Source organism: Atractosteus spatula, chromosome 3 (genome assembly GCF_055471065.1).
Source record: "Atractosteus spatula isolate fAtrSpa1 chromosome 3, fAtrSpa1.hap1, whole genome shotgun sequence".
Lineage (NCBI taxonomy): Eukaryota > Metazoa > Chordata > Actinopteri > Semionotiformes > Lepisosteidae > Atractosteus > Atractosteus spatula.
In genome coordinates, this window is record NC_142708.1 from 47,559,562 (window position 1) to 47,582,403 (window position 22,842).

Consider the following 22,842-nt stretch of genomic DNA (forward strand, 5'->3'; position numbering starts at 1 on the left):
TTAATTAAAGGGCCCAGAGTTTGGGCTCCATCTAATTGGCTGGGAAGCCCATTCTAGAAACCCACACAACTCCTTGTGTAAGTGTCTAATTCCCCATCCTAAATACAGTAAGTAGCTGTCCTTAAATTCTAATTTATGGAAATCTGCTGTTACCTTGAATTTCACACCAGATAAATTTATCAGCAGCACTATGATTGTTCCCAGACTTATAGTTATATTTAAATGTTCAAATCAGGAAATCAATTATAATCTCAGCCTTTATTTATAAATAAAACAATTCATGAAATGATTCTAGAATCAAATGTTAAAAATTGAGAAATCCTGTTTTGTAAAAAGACAGAAAATATAATTTCTAATTTAATCACTTGCACCTGTATATTTATGCATGTGATTTATAAAAACAATTCTCACTTAATGGTGACAAAATCATGCATGTTTGAGGTAAATTAATGATTAAAGGTTTTTGAAAGCCAAAAAAATAAATTTCTCATAGCAATAGAGACCCTTTTAGAGATTTCACTGTGTGATACATGACCTTAACTTTCATTAGAGCCTTTGGCTCAGGATGCATCACTCCAGTCATTACCATAACCCAAGAGTGAAAGAGCCAGCTTCAATTGACTGTACTAAAGTAGACTCCCTCATCTTGTTTGATGATGGCATCATTCTTGGACCAAGCAGTATTGAACTTTGGCAGTAAGATGGCAGCTGAGTTCAACTCTGGGTCCTCAAGAATTTTGCCAAATTCCTCTGAATGTTCCCTTGAGGCACATCTAGCAGTGGGCTACAGATCACAGAGGAAAATTTGATCCTCTCAAGGTTTGAATCCAACTGTTATAGTGTAGGCAGCAGACATCCCACCTGTGTGTTGGTCTTACCTTGAAGAATATTTAATGCCTGCTGGGGCTATGGCAGTAGTACTGTATATTTAGTCACGAAAGCCACCTCTGCTGGATTAAGCAGCAGATTGTAAAGGAATGTTTATAAATGCATTATTATCAAAGAAATGCTATTCACATATTAATTTTGAAGGCTGTATGCACATTCCTGATGGCCCCCTGTCCTTTTTCTTTCAGTACATACAGAAAGCTTTCCACAGCCATGAACATAGAGTTCTATCTTGTCTGGTGAACTTTTAGCTGCATACTTTTATTCCACTGTCACGCCCACTGCAGCCAGAGGGCGCTCCTTCTCTGTCCTGTCCTTAGTTTCCTGCCTGCTGTCCTTCCAGTCCCTCTCTTTCCCTTGGGCTATATATTTCTGGGTCTTGCACTCTGCCCTCGCTCAGCATTGACGTTCGGATGTCCTGAGACCCGCCTAGCACCAGGTCGCCCCACGTCCGCTACCTGAGGGCATAGGTTTCTATATGGCACTCCTGAACTCTTTGCACTAACGAGCCCGCCGCTACGCATATGGGTCTTTATCCGCTCTCTTGCTCTCCACGGTTAGTCCCTTTGGACGTCCGTGACATCCACGGAGCTTGGGATTTGGCAAAAGTAGACCTAGAAAACATTTTGTAGTTGTAATTAGATTCAGCCTGTAATACATCTACAGATAACACCATGTTTCAGAGGTGGCAAGCACAATGGTACCTGGTACACAAGGCTGTTATCCATGTTCAGAAAATCTGCATTTTCTTGGCATTCAACTTCACTTTCTTCATGAACATATTCCTCTGGTTCCTGGTTTTGTTCTTTGATGTTCTAGACCAAATAACAGTTTTCATCACCAAATATTTTAAAGGAGTAATGTTCTATGGTGGCCCTAATGAATATCTCTTCCATATTTGTAACTCTGAACAGATGTCATTTAATTCACCAGCCAAAATACCAAAGTGACTTTTAGATACCTACATGCCAATTCAGCAGAATGTCTCTCCAGGCTGTCAGGATCAATCCAGTGAACCATCACTCCAATATAGCTGCATCTTCTAGCTTCTAGCTTCAAGCAGTCTGTGTTGTAGGCAGTGCATTCCACTTCACCCACAGCTTGAATCAAATCTGTTTTCATGCTTTCGGCAGTTTCTAAGATTTAAGTAGAAATGGGAGGTCTTGAAATGATTATATAAATAGGCTGCTTATGGCAAATAGGTCTGTACACATTGGTACTAGAACAACACTTAGTGGTTTGAGACCTTCCATGATGTACTTCATCACCAACCTTTCCACTGTGACCTGTGACACAAGCATAATGGGAGTTGCCAGGCTGTTAATCTTGACATGCTTGCTTATGGAACCAGAAGTGTGGGATGACTCCCTCTTTCTCTTTTGCACATTACACAATATTGAGTACTTCTCCACCTGAGAAAAGCATTTTAAATATGTGTCATTCCTGGGAGGGACAGATCTTTCACCCCTTGGTTTCCTCTGAAACTAAGCGCATTTCCAAAAGGAGGTTAGATCTCAGGCAGCCTTCATTCTTCAAACCACCTCAGCTATCTTCACCGGCCTCCATCTTACACTGAGCCCCATCGGGCTCTTTGCAATGGGATTCCCCAGTCTGTCAGTGAGGTGCGGCTATCTTCTTCAGCAAGCCACATCATAACAGTTTGTCTTAAAATTTAATTTATCATGTAATTATTAAAATATACTCAGGTCACTAGCTAATTTAACCAGAGCATTAATGAATAAGTATTATAACATATATCAGTCTCCTGCAAAAATAAAAGTATTTTCTCCAGTCAAACATAATTATTACCACCTTTGCTAAAACATGTAAAAATTGCTTCTTTATATTCAGCACTGTCACCTATAATTATAGTGTGCATATACAAGTAGGATGGTAGTGCGCATTAAGGAAGTGCATGAGTACAGAAACAGGTGAGCAGGTCAGATTGGTAGTCGGTACAATTCAGTTTGGACAAATTACAGCTTTTAAAAAAGGATAGCTGCAAATCATCAAGTCAAATTGAAAATAAAAATTTAGGTTTTAGATTACGAGACATTATGTTTTGGATTACAATATATATTTCGGTATACATCTCCCCCCATTGAAAAAGAAGCACAACTTTTAATGTTGTCATTAAATTAAAATGGCTTTCCAATGTAAAACAAATGAAGTAGCCCAAAAATGAAAATCACATACTGCGAAGACAAATATGATTTAAATAATAAAAGAGCTAAGAAATCTGACTTGGGATCCATCGTATCTCGAATAATGTCACTTCAACAAGGTTATTGTTTTGTGTTGATGAGAAAAAACATTAATCCATCATACTGATCAAGGTGTGAGTGTTAAAGTCAAAGGCTTTGAAAGCCACTGACCTGGCCATTCTATTTAAGAAAGCAGTCTTGGTTTTTAATCTAATCTGAGAAAATATTCTGTCATGCATGCTAATGAAACATTTGGAAATGCCAATAGATTTTACCAGTTATCGTTTCCCATAAATCAGAAAGTTCATTGAGGGCATGTCAGGCGTTATTTGTGAGCTGACAACCATGACAGAGAGATTCCAAAATTAGGTGCTGTACCATCCCCCATTTTCACGAAGAACAACAAGGCCATTATGCTCTGTTACGCGAGTCTGTCACTTTCAAGATTGTCAGTGATTTTTACTTTAACATAGGGAATCTCATGTATTTATTTCTCACCATCTTCAGTAAATTAATGAAGATTATTTTATATGAAAGATGCTTTTAAAAACTATATATTTAAATAACAATAAATACCAGACTTAGTCATAAAAAGCTTGGTGTTAAAGTTTTGCTATAAAATAGAATATTTGCAGCTCTTATTTTTTTTAATTATATTGTCTTTTAAGCTACTTTTGCTGTGTCTGTTTTTGTGTTTTAGTATCAGAGAACTGGAATTAACTAAATGTTTGTGAAAGGACAGTTGTATGGGCTGAGATGTGTTAAAAGTCCAACAAAACAATCTACTAAATCTGAAAAATGCTGCTGTGATGAGATTTGTATTGACTCAAGAAAGGAGATCATTTATGCAGGGAAATATTTTTTACAAATAACAAAACATACATACAAAAAGCACAAACATACCACTTCCTTTACTCCATACATCATTATATTACTAAGTGAATTAGTTAGCACTTATTCATTAAGTAATAAACAAACACCTCCAATTAATGGCAAGGAGACAATTTTGAAAATAGCTTTAACAATTGGTTGCTCTGTGCTCTTTGAATGAATTCCCTCTTCTCTATCCTCATTCTGCTTTCTTGGTTCTTCCCAGTGATGGGAGGGATTGTCACAGGTCAGACATAGCAAGCTTCAAAGGCTTAATTAGAAGGCAGAGGAACCTCAGTTTAGAAATTAAAATCCAATGATACAATGTAACAGACAGAATCCTTACTAAATATCTTTTCACATGTTCTCCTGACAGAAACCAGGTCAACAAGAGCACTCCATATATCTTTGCTATATCTCTTTACTTTTATGATTAATATCATTCAAGCTCTTTTATTAAAGAGGGTTAGAATGACACTGACTGAATGTATTAAGATATAAAAATGAATAACATATGAAAAGAAACAGATTAACTTGGAAAGAGAGGAAGGATGTTACATTGTATACCCAGATCTTGTCTGGTTTTATTTTTTGGCCTATTTTTGTTTCAAATCAAACATTTTTTTTGGAACAACCTGACATTTAATTTTCCCAAAATACTTGGGCAAATCAAATCATAGACTCAGAGCCAAACATAAAATTTGAAAAATCGAATATTTTGTGTAGGTTGTCTGCCCTGTCTTTCTCATACCTGAAGAAGGCTCCACGGCCGAAACGTTGTGTTCTCTTTCTTCTTTTTTTCAGCATGGAATAAACCTATTACTTGTTCCTTTGCAGCCTACGCATGCTGACGCAGCTACCCACCTGAACTATCTTTTAACTCAGCAGAGCAATGTACACTTATTACAGCTGGTAATATTTTAATGTGTGCACGAATTAAATGCTAGTAAAACATCTAATGCTATATGATAGTCAAATGGGTCTTTTGTTTGTGTGTAAGTTTTTACTTTTAAGTGAAGATTCTCTTCCCTAAATTTCCCTTCTCCCTATAATTTGGACTTCCAGTTGTTCTGATTTTCTGATGTTCGGTTAGTTAGAACTTTCGCCAGGAATGTGTTTGTGTTGTTCTTGTACTGTAGAGTTCTTAGGCATGTTCTGTAAGGTTATGTTGAATTGCACCTTCCTGCACCTTAAACAGTGTCAGATTCTTGTGCCCATCGCACCTGCACCTGTCAAAGGAATTTCATTCATGCCTGGACTCAACTGCTACAAAAGAAACACTGTTTCAGAAATTATAAACCTTATACTGTATGACTTCTTCCTGTTTAACTTGTACCCCGCGTAATTCATGTTTACATCCCTATAAACAGCAATGCTATTTCATCTAGCACATAACATTCTGAATCTGTAACTTGCTCGTGATTTGCTTCTAGCTGAACAGGTATTGCACTCTTTCCGTTAATGAGAAGCAGCATTGGTGTGGACGCAGTCTCATGTCATTCTTCCAACAGTGAAAACAACACATTCCACACTTTTCTGTGCTTTTCTCAGTGCCATTTTTCCACCCCTTTCTTTACAGTACCAATGATTCTGTTACCAAGAATAATTTGTTTTAAATATGCAAGCTCACTGTTGTTTTCTTCACTGCTTTTTTTCCCAAAAGATCTGGCAAACCGGAAACAGATGTACTTCTATTTATTTTACCAATACAAAATATAGCAAAAGAAACTGTAACGAATTTCCCCAAAATTGTTTTGCTCTGGTGTAATCTTACTAATATGTAGTTTTTCCAGTAAAATGGTGAGAGCTATTTTCCTCTGCTCTGTCATGAAGCAGCACAGAGTGTACTTGGTCCAAAAGTTACAAAACAATCACTAGTAATTATATCATAAACAATATAACATTATAAGTAATGTATTATTATTATTATTATTATTATTATTATTATTATTATTATTATATTCACATTTCATTTCAATAATATATTTCATTCACTGTTGTGAAACAAGATTTTTTTTCCACTCAAAGTTTCCTTCCAAAACTGTGGCACTGTGACACATTTTGATGTATTAATGTTGATATAGTTAAATTTTACTATTATCAGCCAACATATTTTACAGTATGTCATACAAATACATTTGTAGCATTTATTCTTCAAAGCATAAGTATTTGATTTAAGTAGACATTTGAAAAGCATTTGGGTTTTTTTTTTCAGAGAAGGCAGCACAAGTATTCTGAATAATTTGCTGTCCCGAATGGAACAATATGCCAATAACCTTGAGAAGCTGGTGGAGGAAAGAACACAAGCTTACTTGGAAGAAAAAAGAAAAGCAGAGAATCTACTCTATCAAATCTTGCCTCAGTAAGAAAGATTGATTTTTCTGTCCATGTAGTACTTGTAGCACAGTTACTTCCAAAGCATTACAGACTTTATGAGTGATCAATACTGTGTATTTGCTCATATACCACTAACTACATTGATAATATCACCATTATGTAAACACTGGTAGTCATTAAATAGTTTCTCACGTCTGTTTTAATCATTTCATATCTGAAATTCATGAAGGTATAGTTTCTAGTTTTTCAGAATGCATAAAGGAAGATCAGGAACAAAGGATAAAGTATTTATTGCATAAATGTGAGAAGCATTAGCTTCACAAAAAACTGATTTATTAAGCCTACAGATAGCATATTGAGTTAGGATATGAATTATGATCATTTCATATTTAAGCGGTCTCTTCACCCATTGTTCTCTATTAATTCTTTTTTTCCCCTTTCCTCTTGACTGATTCTCATGCTAGTTGTTTCTAATTAGTAGGGTTTGGTTTTCCTTTCAAAAACCTACAAGCTCAACTGTCTGTTATCATTCAAAGTGACATAAGGATCGATGAAAAAACATGATATTTGAAATCCAAACCATATTGCCATTGAAATATGACGTTTTGTACTGATTTGTTAAGGAATTTGGAAATTTAGTTTTACAATGCTTCTTGAAAGCTGTGCCAGCTTGACAACTATCTAGTATATTGAAATTTGCTGGGGTGCAGCTTTGACTTATTAGCTTTTATCTTAATTGTTTTTCTCCATTGCAGTTCCGTGGCAGAACAGCTCAAGCGAGGTGAAACCGTCCAAGCAGAAGCTTTTGACAGTGTGACCATCTATTTCAGTGATATTGTTGGCTTCACCTCATTGTCGGCAGAAAGCACACCATTGCAGGTACAACTTTTCTATGTTTCTGAAAGCATGGACGTCTCCTTGTTTTATATACTACAAAAATTATAGTTTAAAAATACAGGGTAACCTATTTTATGTCACCTTGCTTAATTTCATACCCTATTTAGTCTCCTAATTAGTTGTTTTATTATAATCTCACTAACTTGCTTATTGCCATGTTTTGTGCCAATGGCTATACTGTAAATATAAAATTTACATGCAACAAAAATGACCATTTTAATTGGAATCAGTATGAAGTTTTGTAGTGTCACACCATAAGTTTCCAAATGCTTTCGATTCTCATCTGTGGTTATAGTGTAGATGTTATCCCATTTGTTTCCTTCCTGGCAGTGCCCAAATGCAAAATGTTCTATGGCCTTTTTGTAACCCCTCTTTGATGTGCCTCTCCTCCGGATGCAGATAATTGTTGTGTTTCAGCCAGTTGCCAGCTTACTGTGATGTGGAGATTTTCTTGTACTGTAAATCATAGTATATTCATGCATTTAAGATGATTATCTGTTTCTGAAATAATGTAGCAAAGTTACTTGCAATGGCATGAATTAACCAAAATCCAGAAAAAAAACATGAAAACAAAGGCAGTTGTTTAGTTAAATTTATTTAAACAAACATATCTACCTTTTAGTTCAGGTTGGTAGCTGCGTCAGCATGCGTAGGCTGCAAAGGAACAAGTAATAGGTTTATTCCATGCTGAAAAAAAGAAGAAAGAGAACACAACGTTTCGGCCGTGGAGCCTTCTTCAGGTGTTACACCTGAAGAAGGCTCCACGGCCGAAACGTTGTGTTCTCTTTCTTCTTTTTTTCAGCATGGAATAAACCTATTACTTGTTCCTTTGCATATCTACCTTTTGCAACACTGGAAGTTCCTTAATAATTACACATAATTCAGCATATTATGTGGTATTACTGTCATTTTATATAAGCTTTTGTTTACTCATTCCTTCTTCCCTTACTGTAGGTTGTAACCCTGCTAAATGATCTGTACACCTGTTTTGATGCCATCATTGACAACTTTGACGTCTATAAGGTGGGTTTGGCAAAACTTTTTGTTTTTTGTGAAGAGTTAATATGTCTGTCTTTTACCCATTATTGTTGTTTCCATTTTAATACATTTAGGTGGAAACGATTGGTGATGCATACATGGTGGTTTCTGGCCTTCCTGTACGGAATGGTAAACTTCATGCAAGGGAAATAGCTGGAATGGCATTAGCATTACTTGAACAGGTGAAAACATTCAAAATACGGCACCGACCTAATGACCAGCTACGACTTAGGATAGGAATTCATACAGGTAACTTGTCATTTTTTTAACTTTTACCTCGTTGATTATTTTCTCCCATGAATTTGTGAAATTTTGGATGTGCATTATGAAAGAGGCAGCTGGCAGAATATCTGCATATACAGTATTGATGTTAAACAACACTCTGAGAAGCCACCTTTAAAGGCGCTATATAAAATAAAGTTTATTATTATTATTGTTAATATTATTATTATTATTATGATTACAAATGGCTTGATTCTGGAGTCAGAGAATAACTCATGCTTTCAAGCTAAGCAAATCTCACATTGCATTGTTTCATGGAGTCTCTCCTGAGCAGCTGTCTGTAAAGGTCACAAAAATTAACACTAGTTCTTGGAATCCTACAATCTTGCTGTGTTCTTTAACCCATTATCGTACACACCACTAATGAATCATTAAGGTCTGTAACTGTTCCCCCAGCCCTTAACTTGCACCTATTGTTCCTCTATAAAAAAATCAGAATTTAGATTCCATCCTGCTCAGTAATGATAAATAACTAGCTGACACGTTTTGGCAAAGGTTATGGACTGGTTTGCGGTTGATTATAAACTCACTTAGCTGCAAATAAATTGTATGAGCCATTTCAGTCAGGGTTTCAAATCAATTCATTGTATGGAAACAGCCCTTTTGAAGATTATTTGTTAGGGATCTGCTGATGACTGATGACTTTTGTATTTTTTTTCTGCTGGATCTCAGTTCTGCCTTTCATACTGTTAATCATCCCATTTCATCTGGCATCCCACAAGAGTCTGTTCTTGTTTAATTTCTTTGAAATGTCTACAGTTTACCATTGGACCATATTACTCACATGTATAGCATAAGGTTTTCATTTTTTTATTATAACACCCAAACCTGTGTTTGCATGGAATGTCATGTTAATCAAGCACTCTCTTCTTGGTCATACTGCTTGATGATCTTAAGAAATGGATTGAACCTAACCTTTTACATCTGAATACAGATGTACATTATGTTGGTTGACTCTCCTTATAAGCTCTGCAAATGTGTTTGAAAAAACATGTGTATTGATTGTTGATGGCCCTGACATCAGTCCAAGAACTCAGATTAGGAATCTTGGAGTCATGTGTGACCTGGGGATGTAAATTTGTATCTTATATTACCAGTGTTCAGTCTGTTCATATCTGTTATATGATACATATTCCAATTTAAAATAGAATACCCAATGCTCATCTACATCAGTTCCAGACTTGACTATTCTAAGGCAGTGGTTCTCAAACTTTTTGGACCAATTACCACCCCTGATCCAACCAAAGCATCCAAGTACCACCTACAAGTCATCTTCTCATAGGAACCCCAGAAATTCTCAATGACCAACATGAGTGCGCGTGTGCGCACACACACTCACACACATATAATAAATATTATAAAAATAAACTGTATTTGATATAGTGCCTTTAAAGGTGGCTTCTCAAAGCGCTTTACAGAAAAAAAACAGGAACAACAACAAATAAAAATAAACAATAGAAAAGCACCATTTTAGTGAGAGGGGTGAACCTGTTTAGTCGAGCAGATGTGAATTCGTTTTTCAAGCCTTGATACAATTCACAACAGAGTCTAACAAATTTTAAATCGTCAGGCATTTTCTTGACGCCACAGGTCTCGCGGTGGTTGTTGTAATGCGTCCATTCATTTCTGCAGCAACCTCTCTAATTCATGCAACTACACCACTGTGTCGGCTTGTCATTGCTCTAGCACCGTCTGTACAAACTCTGACACATTTTATCCAGTCAATGCCATTCTCTTCGATAAATTCATTCAGAAGCTGAAATATGTGCTCTCCTGTAGTTCCTGTTGGTAGAGGTTTACAGAACAGAAAGTCCTCATGGGACGTACAGTACCCTCAAACTCATATCTAACGTAAACGAGCGAATCGGCCAAATCAACGACATTTATAGACTCATCTAATTGCAGTGAAAAGCATCTGCTCATCTAGAACAGTTCCTAAATATTTTTCTGTTATCTATCACGCTTTCCTGATTACCAGCGTTCCTAGCATGCATTTCTATGCATTCCTGTGTTTACAACATGGGCATTGGCATTGTTCCAAAATCACACACATTCCTCTCTATTTGCTGGAGATATGTTTTTTTTAATTAGAATTGGTCATTTGCGTTGGTAGCACACATTCCTATAGAATGGTATAGAATTACATTGTAGCTATGTGTCCACTCAAGTATTAGCACACTGTATCGTAGAACGTAGACTGCGTATTCGACACAAACTAATTTTATTAAAATAGAAAATATGAAAACCCGTCTCGATTTTTCAGCGCACACAATACAGTTCCAGGGTCATATGGCGTACCAGCTGGCGGCGCTCCGCGTACCACTCCCGGTACGCATACCACAGTTTGAGAACCACTGTTCTAAGGCATTATTTATTGATGTATCCAAATATGTTCTTAGCAATTTGCAGTATTTGTAAGAGCTTAGCTGCACAGTCTTAACAAACATTAAGATGGATGAACATATATCACCTGTTTTAGCTTCCTTGCACTGGGTCACTGTGGAATTCAAAATAAAATTCAAAATACAGATGCTTACTTTTAAGGCTCCTGACTATATTAGTCAACTGTTAACTTCCTACACACCTACACATTGCATTGTTTGAACTCTGGCTTTCTCTCTGTATCCAATTCAAGTTCTCAGGACACTGCGATTTCTATTGTTTTTTTTGACGTACTTACAGGAACTGTAATGATCTACCAGGCAGCAGACCAACAGGCTGTAGTCAGCACTTTCAAATTTTGTTTTACAACTCTTTTATACTCTATCCTTTAATTTTTATTTACTTTATTGCACTTGTGTATACCTGCTTCTATTGTTTTATCATTTTATAATAAACTGCTGTGATACAGCACATGAAAGTGCTGCATAACATAAAGGTTGTTGTTGTCATTATTGAATAACAGCCATACATCTAATGTTTGCTAGTTAGATTGATCCTAATACCCATAACAGTTTTTTTATTTAATGAAGTACAGATGCACTCCGGATAATACAGTACATTGCGCTACACACTCCACAAGGCACTGCACATTTTAAAAAATATTCAGTTGTCGGACTGCACTAGTTTGTAAAACCGCCAGGTGGAGCAGTGAAAGCTTAATGTGTGGAAGCATTTGGGCTGTCATCAGGAAACACCTGGTTTTGAATCCCGGTCAATGCTGAGGGACAGTCTACTGTCTACTATCAGTTGTATACTGATTAGGCTTTTATTAATTTTAAACTGTGTACTACAGTTTTTAAATATTAAATTAATTAAAAAGGGAAAGTAGGGGTATTGTACAAAAACAACATAACTTACTTTCATATATGAAAAATAGTTTATTATTATACTGTGGCTTGTTCTTCTTTCAGGTTTACATTCGCATTGAGATAATCTATATTGTGCCTTATTGTAAATTTCAGCAATGAGTAATCAGGTTAATTTAAATTTAAATTCAATAGTGAAAAATATATTTCACACATACTGTACTGTAGTGGCTTTAAAGCCATACGGTCTCACACATAATATATACCTAATGTACATACAGTAGGTGGTAGTGGTAGCTAAATATATAAAAAAAACCCAAAGTACTCCCTGAAGTATTCATAAATTCACCATCTTCATACATACTTTATGTATCAAAGTCTTTAACTCTGTAACTTGCAGTGGTTATTTTGGAAAAGTTTTGATGTGCTTGTTCTAACTATATAAAGTTTATATACTTCATAAAAATCTATAATGTTTTATCCCTTTCTAAGAATACATAATAAGAAATATGCCTTTATTGTTTAAAAAAAAGGTTTAATACAGATTTAATACCATGATAGAGAATATTATAGGGAATATTAATATGGAATCGTGTAACTAAAGACATTTTGCCAGTTAAAAATATCACTTGTAGATATTATTGTTCTTATAGTGGCAATGGACAATGAAATGCCCATAGATTGTAAGGTAGGATGCTCTTAGGAACGGGGTTCATGTCCTGGTCAGAGCATTCCTTTTGTCTTTTACAGTACATAGCCAGATATATAAAAATAGTTTATTATAGCTTGTTGTGAACATGATGTGCCTCTTTCAGGTTTACATCCACTTTAAGAAAATCTATACATTGTCTTAATGCAAATTTCAGTAACAAGTAATCAGCAAACAATTTGACTTAAAATTTTGGTTATGAAAAATATTTCACAAATACTGTACTATAGTGGCTTTAAAACCATACAGTATCGTACTGCTATGAGATAGTGAATGCAAAATGAATATTTAAGTACTGTGATATATAAAATGAATAAATAAAGACATATTGACTTTTATGTCTTCATATTTAAAAGACCAGATTAAAACCAGGAATTACTTAGCTAAAGCTGCATCAGTGACTATTGGGAATGTGTATTGGTGGAGGGCGAGATAAAAGCCCACACCCAATTTTACTTCCTCCTACTGCGAGGTGATAATGCGCTAGCTGGCTAGCACGAAACAATCCCTCCCGAGCTCTTTCCGAGCATCCTGGAGATGGCTGGGAAGTTCATTCATTGAACTTCTTTATTTACTTTATTATTAATGTTATTATTAATATTTGATATAATGTAATATGTACAATTATCAGACATTGTGAATATAGTTTGCATATTATTTTATTGTGAGAGAATCGCAATGGTATTCGGTATTGTATTAACAGTTACAACAGATATTTCACACCTAGAAACACAGGTTTTTTTTTTATTATACTGGGAGTGTGAAGATTCAGTGAGGACCAGGGCACTATTTAACACAGTGAGGTTACCCAACTGGATAACTTTAGTAATTTTCAGTTTCACGAGGCAAGATCAAATTGTATCCAGCTGTGAATTAGCTACGTGACGTTGGCCCCGTGAAGCTTCTGGGAGAGGGAGTTACTGGGCAGCATCTCTCACAGTATAGTGCTCATAGAGCGTTAGTTTTAATATAACAGTGTATTAATGTGATCTTGCAAGTACGTTTTTTTATGTTTGTAGTCACTATTCTTGCAAATACATTTTGTATTGTTATTAAGTTTGTGTCTGTGTGTTTGATGGTGGGCATACGTTCATTGTAAAATTCATAACTTGTAAAATTATATATTTATATTCCATATTAGGTGGATTGAGACATGCACAGTAGAGATACAGAATAAATGAAGCAATCATTTCACTAACATCTAATGCACCTCAAGTGCCACCTGTTGATCATTTCTGGCCAGTGAATTGTATACCACAAGGCACCACATGACTTTTACTGTATTAGAAAGAAACACCACGCGTTCTGCGTTTTCTGTCTGCTTCATACAATTCAGGATAGCAGGGGAGACAAAGCCTAGTACTGGCTGTTTTCTTTTCTAAAACAAACAACTATGAAAAAGTTAAGAATTAAAAAAAAAAGCATAATATACCAAAAACCATAAGCATCCATATAACTGTCTCTGTGAATATGGAATATTCAAATAAATATGAATATAGATATATGATATTTGTGGTTATTCTATGTTCACAACAATTTGTGACATTGAGACCACTTATCCTTTTAAATGTTAAATTTATATGATACAATATTATTTTGCTGATTTCCATGTTGAAAAACTGGGGAATACAGTAGCCTGATTAAAGATAGTTTATAGAAACATTATTGTTGTTTCGTAGAAAATAAGAAGCACTTCTTAAGTTATGTTAGTTTCATTCTTTCATTTGGCTGCAAGCATTTAGAGTCCCATAAAAATTTAGCTGGTAGTTCCTTTTTAATGATGTTTACCTGATTCTGTATTTCCTGAAATATTGTTTGTGGGCTAGTGCAAATTCTTGAGGTTTAGCACATTAAATTCTAGTTATTAAATGAGTGAAATGAAGGTTGTCTAATTTGTTTTGATGTGCTACAAAGAACTGAATTGCACAACGTATTGCAGTTTATATTGCTAGTTAAAGAGCAGAACATTGCCAAACAAATACATCCATTGTTATGTGTGAACGCCTTTGAGCATATGTTTTTTATTTCTTGTAAATACATACCAACCCCTTCAAACACATGGCTGTGCCGACCCCCCAAAAACAAAGAGCAACCACTTCCAGGAGATTCATGAGTGGCCTGTACTCAATCAAAACAACTTACTCATATAAAGATTTATGTTTTATATTCTTTTTAGGTTTTTAAGGGATTGTTTTGACTTTTAAAAAAAATAAAGGACACGCCCTGTTTAATAACTTTCAGGTGATCTCAGTTACTTAATTTGCATCCATATTAGATCTCTTCATCTATAAAAAATGCAGTCTTATTTTAAATTAATTTGTTTGAGGTTACAGTCTACAGAAAATGAAGATGTTTTTTTTTAATCTGAGTTGTTCTGACTGAGTCATGAAATGAAAATCCTGGAACTGGATGCTAAAATGTACAGTATATACACTAAAAAATCAGATAAACATTTATTTATTCCTTGATACTAAAGCTCTATCTTAAGATCACTAAAAGAAAAACAGGAATTTAGATTTAACTTGAGAACTTGGCACAATGTATACTATTCTGCATTTGTCCAAATATTGCACAATCAGCTAGCTTATTGTAAAGACCACCACTTTTAATACTATGTATTGGTTAGTATCTCCAGTCTGGTAATATGCTTTAGGAACATTGCCAGATATAACATTATTGGGATGTGAATTACAAAACATTTTTTTATTAATGCAATTGGCTGTTAACAAAAACCTTATGCAGTTAGATTTTTAAATATATAATAAGTATATGCTGTATTTCTATCTGAGAAAGCAAAAATTACTTATGACTAGAAATCATTGTTTAAGTCCCTTTATAAACTCCTACAAAGGCCAGAATGGAATTCTACTAGAATGTAAACTCTTCATGTCTTAAATACTTTTAGAACATCTGTACTTTCCTTGATACTACATCATGAATCTTTTTTTCTAATATTTTATTTACTCAGTTACAGTTTGAAGCCCTTAAGTTCTGAATACAGTATATTAACTCACTGATTTTAAAAACAGAAAGTGAGAAAAATGAGTGCAACATCAATGAGTTCCAAGCAACACTCATAAATGTTACAGGTTACAAAATGTTACCAATATGTCTATTGTGAGCTGTAGGCGTAAAATTTTACTGTTATGTCCCAGTTATTACATAAACAAAGTGTTTTCCTGGTTTGGATTAGGCTAACAAAGTTCAGTTCAGCCTTAATTTTGTTCCTGTAATGCTTTGTGTATTGCAATATTACAATAATAACAAATGGATTGAGAAAATCTTTTTTCCAATTTTTTTAGAGGTGATGTGATGTATTCTTAGAAAAGTGCTTTATAAACAGATTCTCTCTTTCCTAGCATTAATCCCGCATCAGCAGGGTCCGCTTGTCGGCACACCAGTCTCCATTTGGTGGTTTGAACCAAATCTTTGAGCTGATGTTGCCATTAACTGCGACCGAGAAATACTCCAACCGGCGCGTCGCTCCGCCTGCCGTTGGAGTGGGGTGGGGGGGGAGAACAAAGAAATGTAGCCGATTCAAAGAGGGGGGTTATTAGGAGGCATGGGGAATTTGGCCAGGATGCCGGGGTTACACCCCTACTCTTTTCGAGAAACACCCTGGGATTTTTAATGACCACAGAGAGTCAGGACCTCGGATTTACATCTCATCTGAAGGACAGCGCTTATTTACAGTATAGTGTCCCTGTCACTATACTGGGGCATTAGGACCCACCTGGACCGCAGGGTGAGTGCCCCCTGCTGGCCTCACTAACACCTCTTCCAGCAGCAACCTTAGTTTTTCCCCAGGAGGTCTCGCATCCAGGTACTGACCAGGCTCACACCTGCTTAGCTTCAGTGGGTTGCCAGTTGTGAGTTGCAGGGTGATATGACTGCTGGCCGCTTTATAAACAGATTAATATTGTAATATACTGAATAGTTATTCTTATCCATACTATCTGTTTAGGTCCTGTCTGTGCAGGGGTTGTTGGTTTAAAAATGCCAAGATACTGCTTATTTGGAGATACTGTTAACACAGCATCACGGATGGAATCAACCGGAGAAGGTGAGACTAATTTTATTTCTTCAGATTGATACAGTATATCACTACATAATACATAATAATTAAAAATTGATTACACTCTGTAAGTGATCTGTGACACTAATTGTAAGATTTTAGATGTAGTCAATATGATCCATTAAACTATTTTTAGCACATGTAAACAATAGATACAGCTTCTTAGCTTACATAACATACATAAACCTTTCATCAAATAGAATTTCTTAGAGCATGTTTAGTATACTAAGCAGTGTATACTCAACATTGTAATTTGTATAAATTTGTAAAAAAAAAAGTCCTACGAAAGTTATGTTCACTTTTGTGTAGAGGGAGACCAGAAACTTCAGTGACACTCACATGACCAAATGTAGGCAACAGAAGCTCATTTTCTACTGTTCTTTCTGCCTTTTCCACTTAACTCTTTTTATGCAAATTGTCTATTCCTGAGGGGTAGTCAAGCAGTGGAAGAACTGAAGAAAAAGGTGAAAAAACAACCTGAGAGTTTTCAGGAGGATTTACATTGATCATTGAGACTAACAAAGCAAATTTAAAGAACACAGCCAAAGATCTTAAAGCACAGCACCATAGAGTACACTGAAGATGGTGTTTTATAAAATTATGGTGAGATCTGATGACATTAGATGAATTATAGATTTTAAAATGCTCATATAGATCATGTTACATCCAATAGTGATTAGAACATACAAGCCACTAGAGTCATATTGTTCTGATTTTTTTTGCAAACCGAGAAACCAGATTAGTAGGTCTATCTCCTCTCAAAGACACACCCTGTGAATCATTTATTACAAAGTTCTTACAACTAAGAGGTTGTTCAATAGCAAATGTTCCATAGTGTTTTTTGGTCACATACCTGGTTTAACATATAACCATATGAAGTGAAGTACAACAGTTCCTGGGAATAACACAGCAGCAACTTCTCTAATCAACCACAACTGTGTATAGTCACCATCAGAATTTACCACAATTCAAAGTCCTTCTGAAATAATTCTCTGACTTGAAGTAAGGTTGCTCCATTGGTTCACTGAAGTATTTTTTGCATGTTATAATTTTCTGTCTTTGGTTTGTTATGGTTGTTTTCATAAGAAGGACAGGCATTTTCATTTGACACTTTTATACATTTTTAAATTTAAACTATAAGCATGAGAATGTTAAATTGACTGTCAAGCAAAGGTTGTACAGAATGTAATCAAGATAGTGCACTGTTTTCTTCTGTAAACGTTATATTTTTCTCATATGAAAATCAACCAATGTTTTATTCATGTTTCCTTTCAGCCTGAGATTACATGGAATGGCACTTAAATTGATTGTTTTTTCTTATTAATTTGTTCTGCAGCCTTGAAGATACATGTTTCCTCAGCAACTAAAGAGGTGCTGGATGAATTTGGTTATTTTGACCTACAACTACGAGGAGATGTAGAAATGAAGGTAAGTTAGACTAGAACTGGAAGGAGTTTAGTTAAAACCACTGTGTTTTTTAACCTTCAGCTACAATTTCTTCCATTTCAGCTACCATTTTGTACTCTTTGCACCTGTGAAGAAAAAAAAATCAATGAAGATCCAAAAACCATTCTGTTAATGAGGATCCCTAAATCATTGTGGTAATGAGGATTCCAAATATCTTAAGATGTAAAGGGGTTTGTTCAGAGCAGAGGCTAAACTCTATGGCCTGGACATCACAGACTCAAGCTTGGTCACCTCTTGACTGGTGTTGCAATTTGTCCACCTGCAGCACACAACTTGCTGAGCACTGCTAGAGTAGGGCTGGAATTAATTGACCAGGGTTCTCTAGGTACAGTTGAGAATCCACTGATTTGCAAAGTACTGTGGAGCACGCAGTGTGTTAAATAGCAATTGCCTCTCCAGGAGTCCACATCTTTCCTGAATGGTACGGGAGTTGTTTCCAGAGAGATGGGGTTTAAATGAAAAGGCAGGAGATTCCAAACTGAATGAGTGTATAATAAATCATAGGCAATTTCAAATGATAAAAAAAACAAAACATTTGATTGAAGATAGGGTTATATATAAATGACACATTTAAATTTTAGAACCTCTTTATTGTCACGGAAGCCGGGTTGGTCTATCATGAAGGGTGGTGTTTAGATCCTATGAGGCGGCGATTCCAGAAAAAGGACCATAGACAGGGTTCAGGGAAGACACACAGGGTTTGTTGGTGCTCACAGTGAAGTAGGGAAGTTCGTTCAGGAGTGCGGGGAAAATCCGAAGGCAAACATATCCAGGGACATTCAAGGGGAAGTCAGGAAGCAGTCTATAAGTCCATAGCCAAAAGATCCATCAGGAGACGCAGACAAACGGGAACACTGATGAGATGAGAATCCAGGAAATACGGGGCTCTCTTTCAAGCCCCAGGCTCAGTGGGTTGGGGAGCATAAACAGGCCTATATCCTCAGGCTTTCTCCCGAAGCCTGGTGGTAGGCGGGCTATCGGGCTACTGAGTACCAAAGCTGAGCACCGAAGGCAGAAAGGAGTAAACTTAAATAGGGAAACTAAAACAAGGCTTGCCAGGAAATAATGCAAGTAATTTTCACCTCAGAAATATCCCTAGACTACGCCTTATGTTATCACTAATTGTGGCTGAAAAGCTGATCAACACATTTGTGTTCTCTCGAATTGACCACTGTAATGCTCTACTCGCTGGGGTATCTAAATCTACTTTGAACAAACTGTAGTATGTCCAAACTTCGGCAGCCAGAATCCTGACCAGGTCTAGTGCAAGTGATCACATTACTCCTATCCTGGATTCCTTGCACTGGCTTCTTGTCAAATTCTGTGTGGACTTTAAAATCCTCATGTTCACCTGTAAGGGTCTGCATGGCTTGACACCTCAGTACCTATCTGAACTATTATTGTCCTACTCCCCACCTTGCAACATTTGCTCTTCTAATTCTGGTGTCCTTACTGTCCCCCAAGCCCGTCTACATTGTATGGGTGACAGAGCCTTCTCCTGTTATGCCCCCAAGCTCTAGAACTCTCTGTCTAAGGATATCAGAGAGTCACCTTCTCAAAACTCCTTCAAATCCAGACTCAAAACCTTCTTCTTTAGAAGTCCCTTTACTTAACTAGTTCCATTCTTTACCCCTCTGCTTCTACTTTTCTTAGTACCACCATCCACAGTCTCCTCTGTATATTGGAATTGTGGTTTATCTTGTGTATTCTTCTTATTTATTGTTGTTGTCATTCTGTCAAGCACTTTGAGAAGCCACCTTTAAAGGCGCTATATAAAATAAAGTTTATTATTAGTTTATTATAATAATTAAAATAACTAACATGAGGAGGCTGGAGGAGAGGATGGTGACCGTGACATTTACTAAACGATTTATTTTATTTTTTTAATTTTTAATTAGAACTGTTGTGCCTGGGAAATATAAATACAATACACATGCATAGATTTGTTTTGTCTTTTTTTTTAAATAGACAATCACCTTTTACAAGGATCTACTGACAGAGTAATTTAGAAATTCTGATGGGCTTTGTGAAAAGCACATAAACATGTTTTTTGTGTGTACAAACAGCCCAATAGTTTTTGCACAGTGAGAAATACTGTCCTGTGCTCAGTCAACCATATGTTTTGTTTCATCCTTCATATTGGACTACAGATCAGGTGACTCTTTTTCTATTAAGGGCTTGTTTCCATTAGGGCTTTTTACCAAAGTCAGTACTGTAATGTCAAATCTGCATGTTCCACAGACAATGTAGAAGTACAATAATATTGCTCCTTTATTTATGAGCAATACAGTTAATACATTATGAGCTCAGTGTGAATGGTTTAATGGCACATAAGCTATACAGAGTCCACTGGAGGTACAGTGTGCTTTAACACCTTTAATGTGAACAAAAAATGGTGTCTGTTCTTTTTAAACAGGAATCAACTATATGGTAACTAGGCTTGGTAAGATTATATTCTTGCAATGTGAAAAATGCTCTTACAGAATACCCACCTTTTTAAGTAGATTGTTTTAACTCACATTTGATACTTATTTTGTCTGAATTTATGTTGGAGAGCTTATTTGTTTTGTCCACATAGATAAATTGTAAAATTTAAGATTTAATTGCTGAAAATCACTTCGTTTAGTCAGAGTGAAACTTCTGTGTTTTAGCCTTTGCAAAAAGTAGGGGGTATCAAGCTTTTGCATTTTCTGAAAAACTTAATTAGCAGGTAATGCATTAGCATTAACACACTCTAATGCATTAAGAGTGTGTTAATGGCTCAAATAGACAGAAGAGCATATTTTAAATTGCTTTTAAAATGCTTTGTATAATTAAAAAGGTTAAAATAGGCAGATTAGTGCTATCCCTTTAGATTAAAAGACTGGTATAATATTTTGAGAGGAGGAAAAATAAGAGTAATTTCTAAAAGCTCTGAAATATTTATTTTCCACAATAACACAAAAAATATAGGCTTTTAGGCAACAACACATAAGTAACAGGTTTATTCCATGCTGAAAAGAGAAGAAAGAAAACACAACGTTTCGGCTGTGGAGCCTTCTACAGATGTGAGAAAGACAGGGCAGTAAGCAAAGGTAATGTAGCAGGAGAACAAAAGCTGGGAGAGAGGAGGAGCAGGAAGCGGGAGAAGGGAACAGACAGAGTGGTCAATCACCTGAAGTAGGCTCCACGGCTGAAACATGTTTTCTTTCTTCTCTTTTCAGAATGAAATAAACCTATTTCTTGTTCCTTTGCATATCTACTTTAGATACAGTATGTTAAAATACCTAAGAAACACCTACATTATGCATACAGAAGTTTTTGTTGTCATCAAATAAACAGACATACAGTATAAAACTGGATATATGCTTAAAAACATACTGTTCAAAAACACCTCACCCATTTACATGCAGCTTCTGCCTGCTAATCTGGATAAAACATAGTTCAGTCTATTGATAAATGCCAATTTTTTTCTTGTTTCTCCGAAAAAGATTCCATTGATTTGCAAAAATTAATATTGCACTTTGAAGGATGAATTTTCGATTTAAAAATTATTTTTACTAAATCATATTTTTTCCTTTAGTAAAAAAAATACTGACACCCTAAAACAAGTACATGATGGGAAATTTTCAATTGGCACCAAGTCAAAGCTTTTATTCTGAGAGACTATTGTTATTGTTATTGTTATTTTTAATTTATATTAGATCGTAAACTGCTGCTGTAATTTCCTGCTTCACACCATATTTTTTTAATTACATTTCATTTAGAATTCATGTAACACAAAAAAATAAATTGTGAGCTTCCTTCATAAATATTTAATGTGACGTGACACAAGTCCCTTGAACATATGCCCTTTTTGAAATGTGTTTTTATTCTCTCTGGGTCTAAGATAAGTGTCCACACATAAGAATATATCATTTATAATCAATGTGCTCAGTTCATCCTGGTTTTTGTTTTTCAGGGCAAAGGTAAAATGAGAACATACTGGCTTCTGGGAGAAAAAACAGATGTTTATGTCATCTGAGAACTCTGCTTAACCACGTGCTGACAATTTTTACAGAAAACCACAGAACAGCATAGGTGCAGGCTATTATTTTATTTGTTCTAAAATAAATCTTGACGGTTTTCCTTCCAGATGGTGCAACAGGACATTAAAAAATACATGCCTTTAACTAAAAGGTTATTTCAGGTATATTTTATACCTGCTGAAAACTGCAAAAATGTAAAGAAATAGTTTTTATGAAAATCTTTTTTGTCATGAAAGTGAGTACTTTTCAATGATAAACCCTTATTTTTTGTGCTTTCTATATCAGGATTTATAAAATGTGTCTGAAAATTAATTACATATCTAATATTTTCTCCTTCTACAAGCTATATATACATACACAATACGTGTATATATATATATTTGTTGTATATATACATACCCAAGATATTGCTAAATATTTTGTTCAAATAAACTGAATAAAATGCAGACTCGTGTGTTGTTTTCTTTTTCAATCACTGGTGAAACAGTGCATATGGGGCTCATTTGTACCACTGCAGTAAAAAAATAATAAGAAATACATACTTAAAGTTTGGTAAGGTTAATATTGATTGGCATAGGGCTATTTATTGACTGGGTGCTGTTCAAGATGAGGTTTCAACCTTACATTAAAGGGAACAGGTCTCGCAGTCATGCTCTGTGGCTAAGGATCTGCGCCTGTGGCTGGAAGATTTCTGGTTTGTATCCTGCAGCCGGCAGAGGAATCCTACTCCTTTGGGACCCTGAGCAAGGCCCTTAACCCCAGCTGCTCCAGGGGTGCCGTATAAATGGCTGACCCTGCGCTCTGACCCCAAGCTTCTCTC

At 35.7% G+C, this 22,842-nt stretch overlaps 1 protein-coding gene across 1 annotated transcript in view; it reads left to right on the forward strand.

Annotated features, from left to right (window-relative positions):
• The window catches only part of npr2 (natriuretic peptide receptor 2), a 111,981-nt gene extending 89,513 nt beyond the window's left edge, over nucleotides 1-22,468 (forward strand). The window contains exons 16-22 of the mRNA XM_088910540.1: nucleotides 6,178-6,324; nucleotides 7,055-7,178; nucleotides 8,151-8,219; nucleotides 8,309-8,483; nucleotides 16,438-16,536; nucleotides 17,885-17,976; nucleotides 21,956-22,468. Of these exons, the coding sequence (XP_088766666.1) occupies nucleotides 6,178-6,324; nucleotides 7,055-7,178; nucleotides 8,151-8,219; nucleotides 8,309-8,483; nucleotides 16,438-16,536; nucleotides 17,885-17,976; nucleotides 21,956-22,018 (769 nt within the window). The 3' untranslated portion in view covers nucleotides 22,019-22,468. The remainder of the gene's footprint in view (nucleotides 1-6,177; nucleotides 6,325-7,054; nucleotides 7,179-8,150; nucleotides 8,220-8,308; nucleotides 8,484-16,437; nucleotides 16,537-17,884; nucleotides 17,977-21,955) is intronic.
• The last annotated feature ends 374 nt before the right edge of the window (nucleotides 22,469-22,842 follow it).